Source organism: Microplitis mediator, chromosome 11, assembly GCF_029852145.1.
Source record: "Microplitis mediator isolate UGA2020A chromosome 11, iyMicMedi2.1, whole genome shotgun sequence".
In the NCBI taxonomy this organism is placed as follows: domain Eukaryota; kingdom Metazoa; phylum Arthropoda; class Insecta; order Hymenoptera; family Braconidae; genus Microplitis; species Microplitis mediator.
This window is the reverse complement of record NC_079979.1, coordinates 16,256,983-16,271,356: the sequence shown is the minus strand read 5'-3', so window position 1 is coordinate 16,271,356 and position 14,374 is coordinate 16,256,983. Positions and strand designations below refer to the sequence as shown.

The window sequence follows — 14,374 nt, the reverse complement described above, 5'->3', positions numbered from 1 at the left end:
ACTGCATTGCCGTATCCACATTGCTTCTGGCCGATAAACCTAGTCTAACGACATCTATATAGTTTTGGTGGTAATACGATAGTATACATTGATTGACATGCCAGAAATTATTGTGCCCTCGGCATTGTAGTATGGGTCTCAGAGCCATGTTGTTTCGCCGTACCTGCTATGCATACGTGTGAGCAATACAATAACTCTAGTACTATACAGTATAGTAAATATCGCCATACTTCTGGGACTCGTTACAATACTGTCTTGGAATATTTCACACACTATTTTAGTATCTGTCTTGAGACCATACCAGTGTTAAACGCCATGCATTTCTTATCGTGTAGTAATTTCAAACCATTTATTTTATTTACGTTAATGACAGTTCTGACTGTGATTAAATTTCATAAATCACTAATAGTTGATGACACCATTGGTCTAAAATTAACTCATTTCTGACTGGCTGCTGGCACTGAAACTACAAGTTCCAATGCAGGTAATCATGAAAAATATTGTGTGTAACTCAGGTTGAAACACGATTTCAGACTGCGGGTGTCAGCTCTCACCCGGTCTGAAATCGTTTTGTTTCATCCCCATTTACACAATATACTATTTTTTTTTTTTTATTAACTAATGAAATAATTAATCTGAATGTGCACAAAAATTCTAGTACGCCATAAGTATAATCATCATTTGTTATAAAAATAAGCCAGTTTGAAAAAAAACTTCTCACTATATTTTTTTTTTTTTTTCTAATATTTTTATGACATAATTTTTTTTATGATAGAAAAAATGATAGTAGTTATAGGCAAGTACAGATCTTAAGAGATTTTTTTTTATCAGATTATTTTTAATAATAATAACAATAATAATAATAATAATGATAGTTTTCTATTAAATAGATGAATGAAAAATGTATGTATAAATAAAAGCTCATAGAGATTATTCGGCCAGTGAGCACACACGTAGAGTGCACGTTAATTGTTACGGCTCATTGAAATTCATGACGCGTACTTGACTCCGATTATCTAACCCGCTAATGGTTATTTTAATAGTCTCACTCTGGATAAATTTTTCTCCTCTAAAAACCACGCTAATGCGTTACCACTAATAAATCACTGTTATTTTTATTTATATATATCATCTTCGGTAACTTATAATCTCAAAATTTTCCAACCAGTCATAAATCTTCGTGCCAATTATTCGCAACTTACAAACTTGCACTTATACTTAGTTCAATAAAAATTAATTTCATACTTGTAATCACTATGCGATTCATTCGTTAGTTTAAAAGACACCAGTAAACATCCATAACAACCGTGACTTAACTTTTTTAATTGCCAATTACAATTGTTGATAACAGTGTTATGTTGTTGTTGAGTGCGTTAAAAATATTATTTACGGTGTTATTCAATCTTAACTATTTCAATTGATTTCAAAAGTCTTATCGGTTTTACTGTTCGCTAAAACTTTTTACTCATTCGTCTTTCATCGCTCGAGTTGAAATTATAACCAGTAAGTACCATATTCTTCAGATTTTTAGATTTTTTATAATAAAATATTTGATAATTTTAGATTTTCAGTCATGAAGTTTTTACAGTTTATTTTAATAGGTGTAATGTGTATTACCATCGATTCTAAAAATGTAAGTTAATTTAGTTTTAAATAATTAAGTACCAGTCATAATTTTATTGAAAAAATTTTTTTACAGACCTCAAATGCTTAGTACATGACCTAAAGATCGAAACGTTTTTCGCGGAACGAAAATAAAAAAATAAAATAAAAAGTAAAAAATCTAATGGATCGAGATTTCCGTAATGTTTCGCACAGGTGCTAGTATATCAGCCGAAGATTGCAGCGACCCCCAATTACCTCTTAAGTCATCTTTAAGCAGTCAAATTACATGAATTTTTTTATTTTCGTCGCGCGAAAAACGTTCCGATCTTCAGGTACATCTCAGTACTTTACACTTACTTAAGAATTTTTTAGTAGATTTCATAGAAATCTATCTTTTGCATTTGTCCTCATGGTGGAATTTTCAAAGAATTTTGCCATAATCTATAATAATTTATCGAGTAGGTTCCAAAAATACCATTGGTTCAAAAGTTTATATATATATGTAATATAACGCGCCTTGTTGCGACGATACACTCTAAATCCAAGTGTGTTACAAGTGTATTATTTTAACACACATTAAATGCGTTCTATGTTTAAGGCCATAAGCAAAACTATAGTTTTTTGTAGTCATTTAAAACACGTTTCACGGTGTATTAAATATCTATAGATTGCTTATGGCGTTTCAATGTTATTTGGCAAGTGTGTTAATTTCGACTACACACTTGGTTTTAGAGTGATAGCGTCACAATTTTTAACGGATCTTAATGAAACTTGGCACACTTATTCTATGAACGATTATCACGGTTAAGTTCGAAGATGAGCAAAATCGGTCAACTAGTTTAGAAATAGTGGACATTTGAAATTCAAAAAATAACGAAAAAGTCCTACTTTTTCGGTTTTTTTCGTAAATAACTTTTTAAAGGGTATATCTATTCTTATTATGTAAAAAGAACTTGATAGCCGATAGGAAAAGCTATATTTTCCTTTTTTTAATTTTTGTTTTACGATAATTGTTCCACTTTTAATATGGGTTCAAAGTCACATAATTGACTCATGTGTTATGGTGATAATGCCATTGTTTATATCTTTGAAAATTTTTCATGGGTGATTATTAAATTGTATATACTTATTCTGTAGGTAATTATCTTGATCAAATTTAAAAATTTATAAAAATTGGTTAAGCATTCTAGAAATGGTGGCAATTTTTAATTTTCTAATGAACGAAAAATGCTGTTTTCTGTGTTATTTTTTTCTAAATAACATTGTAATGGGTACATCTATCATTAACGGTTTGATTAAAGTGAGAAATCTACTTCCGTTTCAGATGCCGAATGGCCTTTTTTTTTTTTTTAAAGTGGAACAATTATCGTAAGAAATCTAATACTTCCATTTCGGATTCCGAATGGCCTTTTATTACTTTACCAAGTGGTACTTAGCCACCGTATAAAATTAATCAAAAATCAAATCAACTGATCATTATTCAAATGTCAATAATACAGAAATTTTTGTATCATTTAAAACGGGACCGCTATTTATATTTTTGGTATATGAGCATTTGAGGTGTGCACTTTTTTTCTTTTTTTTTTTTTTTTTTGACAAATGTATAAAGTATTATTTCCAATATTTTATATCATTTTTTCTCTAATGGAGAAGGATAAAATACTAAATATATATACAAAAGAGTGATATAAGTTTAATGTAAATTTAATGATTAATGTGAAACTACAACCAGCATACACTCTACTGTCATATTACAAAAGCCATTTATTTCTATGGTCGAGAGCGTATGCAGAAGCATTCACTAAGCTCTCTCCTAGCCTCTGGGCATCTACCATACAGCATACATACACATATAGATATATAGATACACGATGGACAGTAGTGGTCACCGGTCATTTTGTATGAAATGTAATGGTGACTATAATGTCGAGTAAAAAAATAACATAAAAAAAATATGAAATGACCAAGTGATAAAGGAATGAGAGCATATACCACATTATATTATTATATTTTGTACTTAATGGCTTTTGGGTTCTGCGGTTAAACATGAAAAAATGTATGACACATTTCCGTGCTTTTCATCCCTATTGTCAAATGACATCATGTTCATCAAATAAATTACGCTATTTTAGCTGTACATAATAATGTAATAACACCGCAGAGCTATTGATTTTTCGTTATTTTAGTAACGTAGGATTTTTGGTTTCAAATTCACCTCGTGGAATAATGACGTAGAAAAAGGAAAAATATAATGTAATTGAATGCACCCGGTACGTCGAGTAACACTAAATTTAACTGCAGTCACCGAAATATCAGCACAATTTTATTACTTCTTTAGCGAGTTAACGTCATACAAGATTCTACATTACATTTTGCTCGCCAGATGGTTTCAATACCCGCTGCTTGCTTTATTTAACATGTTACACAGATAAAAAAAATTTCTCTATTATTTACAATGTTGAGATCACAGTGTAAATATTAAATTTTACATTTATTGTTCTTTCCGTGTATTTCAACCACTAAATGTCTTGTGATTACACAGAAACAAAAAGATTTCTTGACGCAAGAAATATTTTGCAGTATGAATTGAAGACAAAAAAAATGTCGGAAAATCCAAATTTGCACACCTCAATCGCTCATTTTATTTTTAATCATTACTTTTATTTTTTTTTTTATTATGAATTTTTATTCAACTTTTAAATTATTAATTTGATTTTTTTATTTTTTAATTCCGGTTTAGTTTTTTATTTTTATTCAAATTTTTTCTAAATATCGCGCATTTTTGTTGTAGATGTCGCTCTTTTTTTTTCAATCCTACTGTTTTACGCTAGTGCTGCTGCCAGTAGTTGATGGGGAGAAAACAAGAAAAAAAATTTTACTTTTGTAATAATAACAATAGTAAAAATAAAAATGGCCGCTAAACTTTTCGTGAATAATCAGTTTTACGTTTTTAATTAATTACAATTAAACTAAAAAGATTTAGACAGTAATTTTCAATAGGGTTCTTGTTATCAAAAATACAAAGATAATAAAAAAAAAGTTAGACCGATTAATTGTGTCTATCGAGAGTTATTTGGTCTACTAAGTTTCATACACGACAATTGACAACTCGTGTCACTGGGATTAAAATAATTTATATTTAATTATTGGAATAATTAATCGACTTAATATTGGGTCGAAATTATTCTTTAATAAATTGTCTTTGTGTTGGTATAAAATTTGGCCCATTTTAGTGTAATCGAAAAAGTCGAGATAATTTAATGTGAGAATGAGTCAAAAAATTTAGAGCGATCATAAAGCACCCTAGCGTTTTTGCGCTTGAGGTGTGCAATTTTTGTCCGACCAGAAAAAATTTTTGTTTTCAATATAAAATGCAAAAATTTCTTGGGGTAATCGAAAATTTTCTTGGAGTGAGTAAGAATTTTTTGCGCCAAAAAATACTTTTTTTCTGTGTACAAACTTTAGACAAAGTTTTTTAGTTTGCTACAGTAACCTTCGGCTCATCTTCACAATCATTGAAAATTTAATCAAAATACTTCATTATTTTAATTAATTTTATATGAAATAATTTTTTTGACTAATTTATTAATTTTTCAGTTCACTAAAAATATATTATTTGAAAATTGTAAGAACACTGATTGGTGGGTGAAAAATATTTCTCCATCATTGCCTGTAGATAATAAAATCAATTTTGAAGCCGAAGTAGGATTTGGTGAAGTGAGTTACCTTTTTTTTTTAATGATTTAGAAAATTAATAAGAAATATTTTGAACTTTTATTTTAGAAAACTGCAAGTTCTGGTCATTTAATAAAATATACATTAACAAATTGTAGCGATTTATGGTGCAAAAGTCATGAAAATTTAACTGTCGAAGGACTTAATTGTGCAGTTAATAGTACGGAAGTTGAGAAAGAACCTTGTTTAATAGCGAAGGTAATTAAAACAATTCAAAGAGACATCTGGAAAAAAAAGAGAAATTAATTTCAAAGGTATAAAATAATAATTGTTGTTTTTATAGATTTTGGTAGACTGGACACAGAATGCAACGAATTTAAGAAACTTGAGTGTGAAAAAATTAAAAAATGGCTGCGTCAATTATGACGTAGCTCAGCCGGTTGAAAAAAAACCAAATCCACTCGCTCCTGGCTCGTTATTTGAACCGTTTATTAAAAACATTCCAATGAATCCTGCTTTGGCAAAATAGTATTATTTAAATTTTATTGTGATGATGATCATGTAGAATGGTAAAAAGCGATAATAAAAATGTTGAATAAAAAAACCTTAGAAGTAAGCTGTGGTTTTGTTGTGCGCTTGTTACGCCAGTAGAAAGTCATAAAGATTTAAAACTATGTCTTATTCAGAACAAAGTACACCTGACGTAACTCACAAACACAACAACAGTTACAACATAGAATATCCCTTCTTACTGCTGGCTCGTTTTCTTCATGATACAGATATGCTTTTCTACCCTCTTTTGTAAGCGACCAACTCTGAAGGGACTTTTATCTGTCAAGTATTTTATATCTTCTCTCAAATTTACTTTGAGGTCTTATTATTATTATTATTATTATTATTAATATTTTTATTATTATAACAGCAATAATAATTATGACTAGTTCAAACCAAATTTTTAAAAAATAATAAATTGTCCTGTTCGACTAAATTAAAATTTTTTTTAAGCAATTGAAGTAAAAAACGAAGTTTGATTTAATTTTGTTGTAGAGAATTTCTTTTCCCCTGAAATGTTACTTGGATGTGTTTGTTGTATTGTACTCAAAATTTAACTCTACACGCAGATAATTTTGGAGTGAAAATCATCCATAAAGGTTGGCACTATAAGGACATCCAGACAGTAACTAAATTTTTGCTGTGTTCTAAGTAGAAATTGCATTTCATTTATGTGCTATCGAGTAGAGTATTTTGCAATGTGCATAAAAAAAATTTTGATACTTACTACATGTCCTCACAGTATCAAACTTTTTGGGTAATTTTTACGAACAATTTCTTTGCAAGTACACAGTAAAAAATGCATGGCGTTCAACACTATGCTGGCATGGTCTCAAGACAGATACTAAAATAGTATGTGAAATATTCCAAGACAGTATTGTAATGAGTCCCAGAACTAGAGCGTTATTTACTATACTGTATAGTACTGGAGCTATTGTATTGCTCACACGTATGCATAGCAGGCACGGCGAAACAGAATGGCCTGAGAGCCATTCTACAATGCCGAGGGCACAATGCTACTAGTTTTTCCCGCCATAATTTTTGGTGTGTCAATCAATGTATACTATTGTATTACCACCAAAAATATATAGATGTCGTTAGACTAGGTTTATCGGCCAGAAGCAATGTGGCCTGACGGCCATACTGACATTGTGGCGTCCGCGACAACTATTGCCAATGTTACTATTCCCGCAATGGTTGAATCACCTATGCATACAATTTTATAACCTATAAAAATCATCGATTCCATACAGTATGGCGTTCACGCCCATACTGGCATAGTGATATCCGCAAAACATTTCTTACCGTGTATAGATCCTTTTACACGGAGAAAATCAAATAATAGGAATTGCTATCTAGTTATGGTAAAATTTTCTACAATCAATAGATAGTAGTAAATACTATCTCGATGATTGTATAAATCATCTGGATTGTAACATTCACCATATTTATAATAATTGTTACAATCCTGTATGTATTCACTACTATCTATTGATGGTGTAAAATTTTACCATAACTCAATAGTAATTTCTATTACTTAATTTTTTCCGTGTATGGATCTATTACAATGAAGGAGAACAATTCTATACAAATTTAACTCTAAAGAAGATAAATATTAATACTCTTAGATCGCGAAAGTATGATGTGTGAAAAATACTTATTTAGATCCACTTAAGAATCTCAAGTACTAAAATAGCTCTGTAAGTATATTGAGTACTTGAAGCGGTTAAATTTTGACTCGGGTATATATCATTTTCGGTAACTTTTAGTCTCAAAATTTTTCAAGCAGCCGTAAATTTTCATCTCAATTATTCACGATTTACCAACTTACACTTGTAGTTTTCTTTATTGGTATATTTCGTACCGTGCAATGGTTTCATTTACCAATGAAAAACACTGCGAAAAAAATAGGAACTGGGAACTTAAAGCCGAATTTGAAAATTATTCATTACACATTCGGCAAAAATTTTCTATAAATTTTGCTGTACTTGTAAGTTATTTTAGTTTACTATTTTATTAAAATTTCATTCAAAAATTTCGAGTAATCATAATAATAATAATATATATTCTCAAAGCAATGGATCATGAAATAGCCTAAAAGATTTTATTTGATATATCATATAAGGGTATACGAAATTAAAATTTTAATTGATAAACTATAATGTGGTCTGTCATCAATCACAACAATAAAAATTTTATTTGACAAAAAGTGCATAAAATTTTTTTTCTGGTTTTTTATAATTTTTTTTTTGCCACATAAAATAAAAAAAAAAATATTAAACACCAAATGAAAAAATGTTATCACGATATTGGTACAGTTACTGACAGCAAAGGGATGAGGGTGAAATTGGCAAATGCTGTATCATCCGAGAGAAATGTACATATATTTATATGTATATATCTACATTTCCCTTCAATCATCGAGGCTTCAGAAGGGTACCAGCATGTATCCACATCACGCAGCCTACGCACACATCAAAGTAAATTGTGTGACGAGCAAAAGGGGTCTGAAACCCTTTTGCTCCCAACTATCTATCTCTATATACATGTAGATACATATATAGATATATATAAACTGCGCAGCTACCCACACATTTAAATAAGCGAGTAGGCTAGGTGCTAACGTGTTCAGGGATTGTCTGGATGCCCCTGATGATCACTTTATATTAGGCAAAGGGGAATCTGCATGACAATAGGCCGCCCCATTGTGCGGTAAACGCTTTGCACCAATCCCCATCTCTGGCCTTCTGCTCCGCGCTTACTTGACAACCGCGTCTGTCTTCATTCTAGCTCACGCGCCCTTTTCCATCCTCCACACTATTATACCTATAAAGTCTCTACACCAACTAATAAATACGATTTACGATAAAAATTTGTAACTTCAGGCGGGTGTAAAAAAAAACCTTCACATCCTATTCTATCAATCTTATACTTTAAAAGCTCTTTGTTTAAATTTACACATTAATTTTATTTATCAATATCTCTGGCAGTTTTTTTTACACTGTAAAAAATCACCGAGGTAAGTCCAAGTGGTGTAGATGTTAAAATCGGCGGTGTTAAATTTCGACACCGAAAGCGGTGTAAAAATAACGCCGCCACCGGTGTAAATATTCTGTACCGATGATAAAAAACATTCTCTGGTGTTAAAATAACGCCACCGCCGGTGTAGATATTCTAGACCGGTGTTAAAATATTTTACTTTGTGAATATTTTTACTTACTCGATCACTATACACGGTAAGAAATATTTTGCGGATATCACTATGCCAGTATGGGCGTGAACGCCATACTGTATGGTATTGAAGATTTTTATAGGTTATAAACTTGTATGCATAGATGATACAACCATTGCGGGAATGGTAACATTGGCAATAGGTGTCGCGGACGCCGCAATGTTAGTATGGCCGTCAGGCCCATACTGCGTTGCCGTATGCACATTGCTTCTGGCCGATAAACCTAGTCTTACGACCTCTATATATTTTTGGGGGTAATACGATAGTATACATTAATTGACACGCTAAAAATTATGGCGGAAAAAACTAGTAGCATTGTGCCCTCGGCATTGTAGAATGGCTCTCAGGCCATGCTGTTTCGCCGTGCCTGCTATGCATACGTGTGAGCAATACAATAGCTCTAGTACTATACAGTATACTAAATAACGCTATACTTTTGGGACTCGTTACAATACTGTCTTGGAATATTTCACATACTATTTTAGTATCTGTCTTGAGACCATACCAGCATGGTGTTGAACGCCATGCATTTCTTACCGTGTACTTGTTAATGTATGATATTTTTTATTAATTTTCATAAAGAACTGACATTTTTTGTGCTTTATAATCTTAATAGTTAATACTCCAAGCGGACGCATCCTACACCGGTGTTATTTCATTTTAACACCGGATGGAGTTAAAATGAGCCCATTTTTAACACCACTCTTTTTACAGTGCATGAAAAAAAATGATTAAATTTTTCCTTTTAAAAGTTAAAAACAAAAACAGAAATAAAGTTGACAACAATATCCGTATAGGATTCTCTAGTGTCTTGAAGTATCTATCTCATATCACTCAGCGTATCTGTTACCTCGGGGTAAATCTAGATTGAATATAGTGAGGTGCAAAGCTAACGTTAAAAGAGTGTGTTTTCCATACTTTACTGAGGAAAAACCAGATAGACAGATAGATAGATAGATATAGGTATATAAATTGCACGTATACGAAAGGTGTATATAAAATAAAATAGAGATTGCACACAAGCGTTAAATCGTAGAAGAGGGAAAACAACCGCAAGTGTTACAAAAGTACGGCTTTGTGGCTGTGAATACGTCTAGACGGGTGTACTTGAAGCTATGCTATGAAAACACATCAGTTGACGCTTGATGCACGTGATACAAGTTTATCTTGTCGTGATAAATGTGATATATATACATCTGGCTCAATGAAAATGCATTCCGCGGCTTCGCCTGACATCTGTTTTGTCTTCAGCGCCTCGAGCTTTTTTGTTACCTTACAGTATCATTTCTCATGAGCTAACAATTTTTTAATAGACTACGCTGCGCGTTTAGCTTTTATTCACTACTTTACAATTTTACAAATGTTTTATAGAGACAATGTGACGTTATTTTACATCACATGATAATTAAAGCAGCAACCGATCTAATTAAAATTTATAGACATTTTTTAAATTTTATATCTGAAAAATTTTTACACTTTTATTGTTGACGTTTTAGGTTGATTTCTATAGAAATCGGACTATTGCAATGGGTCTCATGATCGAAATATCAAAGAATTTTGCCACCACATATCTTATTTTACCTAGTACACTGTTAGAAGTATTTATTTGAGCCAAATAAGATTTATTAATAGTTAATAAATGATTTATTAAGTGAGATTTATTTGAGCCAAATAAGCCATTTCTTAATAGTTAATAAATGGCTTATTTGAATAGAAAGAAATGACACATGAAGTTCAGGTTATAACTTTGAATGGAATGAGTGTGATTGTTAGTAAAAATTTATTATAATATTTCATTTTTTTTAAATCTTTTGTATAATTATTTTTATCTTCAATTAACATTAATTGTGTGTATTATTTTCTTTAAAAAAATAAAATTAAACAGTCCTATAAAATATTTGTCATAACCTTATTTAATTAACATCACGTGTCATTTCTTTCTATTCAAATAAGCCATTTATTAACTATTAAGAAATGGCTTATTTGGTCCAAATAAATCTCATTTAATAAATCATTCATTAACTATTAACAAATATTTATTTGGCTCAAATAAATACTTCTAACAGTGTAGAGTCAACAAATATCATCTACTCAAAAGTTTATGTATATATATACGATATCACGTGCCTTGTCATCACGATAGCGCCCGCAATTCTTAACGGATCTTAATGAAATTTTATAGACTTATTCATTGGACGATTACCTTGATCAAGTTCGAAGATGAGCCCAATCGGTCGATTAGTTTGGAAGTCGTGAGTGTTTGGAATTTTTTTTTATTTTTATAAAAATGAATTTTCTGGCTTTGTCCTTAAATAACTTTCGAACCGAAAATGATAACTCAATTCTATAAAAAGTATCCGAGAATTTGGACGCTTAGCTTTAATTTTCACTGCAAGACTTAATTTTTTTAAACATCTTTTCCAACAATTTGATGATATCGAAAATTTCACAAAAAATAAAAAAAGCTTATTTTTGCAGCTTAGTCATTTAATAACTTCTAAATGATAAGACATAACTCATTTCCTTGAAATCCATGTTTAAGCTTACAAAATAAGTATCAATTACACTATTGTAGCTTGATTATATTCTAGCTCTTTTTATTTTTGGGCTCAAAAATTTTGTTTGCTTACAATTTTTTGAGTTTGACAGCTGATAATTTACCACCTTATCATCGAACAGATGACATATTTTCTATATTCAATTCTCATAGAATTTTATTCATCAATTTTCATCCGAAAAGTTTTTGTCAAAATTGAAATTAATTTTTAAAAATTAAAAAAAGCCCTGATTTCATATTGCCTACAAAAATTCACCATTTTTTTTTGGAAATGAATACTAAGATATCAGTAGGGGAGGGGGCAAATCGCTCACTCCAAAAATTGTGCAAACTCACTGAGGCAAAAAATTTTTGTAAAAATAAACATAAAATTTGGAAACTCAAAAATAAGGAAAAACATTTTTTTTAATTTCTGGAAGTCCAACTTATCCCAGTGACTATATTTTGCTATTAAACATTTTGGCTTCAAAAAAATATGAAAACCGCAAAAATTGATTATTTAAAATTTTCTGAACTATCATTCCCCTTTTTTTTTAATTTTGGAAATCTATTTACCCGATTTTACTTTTTAGTCCATCGTGATAAAATGTGCCAGCTATTTTGACAATAAACTGATAAAATTCTTAAACCAGAGACCCGTCTTGTCTCCTCTCCCATAAATTTTAATTTTCTATGGTCTCGTATCCTGAATGATTAATAAAATAAATAACATAATTTCGACAAGTATTAAATTAGTTCAGTATCAGTAATTAATGTCATAAATAAAGTTTTGACAGTTTAATTGCCATAAATAAATTATTTTGATACGATCGTATGGATTTTATTCTATTATCCCGCATAAATGTATATATGTGTAAATATAATAGAGTATTTTTTAGGCGATAAGAAGGGAGAAAGAGAAAATGCCAGTTATCTTTACCCTCTTCTCTTCTAAATACAAGCTTCCGGATTCGCGTAGGGGAAATCTTGACGTCAGATTTAATTTCGATAGGAAAGACCAAAAGCGAATAGTACTTTCTCAGAATCGTACGGTAAACTTTCTTGACTTGTCCTCTCTTACCCTTACCCTCACCCTCTTACCCTCTTTTTCCTCTTTCTTTCACTCTCTACTTCAATCATTTAAACGACTGCTCACATTTTTACGTAACGTTCAATCCGCTTATCCTGTTATTTCTCATCTCGATTTATTTTCTGAATAACTTTGCTCCAGTATATAACAAACAAGATTAATTATAATTCAATTATATTTTTATAAATTAAATAACAATTATTCTCTTTGTAGTTGGTATTAATTAATATAAATACCAAGTAAGAGGTATGTGTTTTAATTTAATCTACAAGAGAATAAACGGTAAAAGAACTTTTTAATACTTATAAATTTCGATTTAATAAAATTATTAAAATGTCGAGAGCTTTTGAGCTGAGTTTTGTTGAGAAGACTAGAGTAGAGTAGAGTAGAGTAGAGGTGAGTTGAGTTAAGTTGAGTTGAGTTGAGGCTAACACGATGAATCTAGCCGTTAAAATAAGACATTCTTTGGCGCTGCATAAGGCTACTTTAGGTACGAGAGATTCTTGAGATGAGAACCCAAAGAAAACATTGTTAATTTCCCTTACAGATTCGAGTGGAACCTTTCGAGTGATGGACGTTCTTTTAATACTCTCTTTTTACTAATTTTTAATTCCTTGTGTTTGCACTTTTTGTACTTTCTTCGTGAGTTGATTTATTTGTACGCTGTAAAAAGAGCGGTGTTAAAAATCGACTCAATTTAACACTACGTGGTGTTAAGATAAAATTACGCCGGTGTAGGCGGTGTGATTTGGCGGTGTTACATCGGTGTGTAAAAAAAATTCCATGTATAGAAATTAAAAAAAAAAAATCTGAAAACCACCTGACACAACGGGCCAGCCCCAAAACTTTCCGCTGTTTTCGAGCTCAGAGAGCTTGGAAACATTATTACTTGTAAATTTTTGAGCTCGAAAATTTGTTAGGCCGGTAAAACATACCTTCACTGAAAAATTATAATTTTTGTCCGACGATATCTTTGGATGGAATGAACCGATTTGAACGTTTTTGGTGGCAATCGAAAGGGCTCAACAAGACTTTAAACTGACTACATTTTGAGGCGAATCAGGCAAGTGGTTTATAAGTCATACGCAAAAAACAAAAAAGGAAAAAAATTTTAAATTTTTATTCTTCTTACAAGTCGTAAACAACATGATCGATCTACTCCAAAGTCTAATCAATTCTAAGTTTTGGTGAGCCCTTTCGATTGCCACCAAGTACGTTCAAATCGGTTGATTCGTTCCAAAGATATCGTCGGACAAAAAAAGTTTACACACACACGCGCGGACATCCACCCGGAAATAGTCAGGATAGCTTCCTAGGACCTCAAAACGTCGACATCTGATGAAAACTCGATTTTGGAAAATCGGACCGAAACCAATAACTTTCCTTTTTTTGAAAATTTGCAATTTTCTTTCAATTTTCAACTATAAAAATTTAATGAATATTATCTGAAGGCAATTCCAATTTTGCTATGTACTTATTTAAATAATTATTTATGTTGTACGTAACTTATTTAAAAATTACACAATTTTACACCCACCACTTCAATCACCAATAATTTAATTAATTAATAAAAATACTAATTAACTGTAGTGATCGAATAAGTAAAAATAGTCACAAAGTTAAATATTTTTAACACCGGAAAATATTTTAACACTAGGAATGTTTTTTAACACCGGTAAAGAAC

The 14,374-nt window shown here is 30.8% G+C and overlaps 1 protein-coding gene across 1 annotated transcript; it reads left to right on the top strand.

Annotated features, from left to right (window-relative positions):
- Positions 1 to 1,422: 1,422 nt before the first annotated feature.
- LOC130677287 (uncharacterized) lies at positions 1,423 to 5,913 on the top strand. The gene is made up of 5 exons (XM_057483984.1): positions 1,423 to 1,503; positions 1,572 to 1,633; positions 5,203 to 5,322; positions 5,389 to 5,538; positions 5,624 to 5,913. The coding sequence occupies exons 2-5, from the start codon at positions 1,574 to 1,576 to the stop codon at positions 5,807 to 5,809; spliced, it is 516 nt and encodes a 171-aa protein (XP_057339967.1). The 5' UTR covers positions 1,423 to 1,503; positions 1,572 to 1,573; the 3' UTR covers positions 5,810 to 5,913.
- The last annotated feature ends 8,461 nt before the right edge of the window (positions 5,914 to 14,374 follow it).

Coding starts and splice junctions, on each gene's coding strand:
- LOC130677287 (XM_057483984.1), top strand. CDS start 1,574: ATGAAGTTTTTACAGTTTATTTTAATAGGTGTAATGTGTATTACCATC. Junction 5,323..5,388: donor CCGAAGTAGGATTTGGTGAA/GTGAGTTACCTT, acceptor CTTTTATTTTAG/AAAACTGCAAGTTCTGGTCA. Junction 5,539..5,623: donor AACCTTGTTTAATAGCGAAG/GTAATTAAAACA, acceptor TTGTTTTTATAG/ATTTTGGTAGACTGGACACA.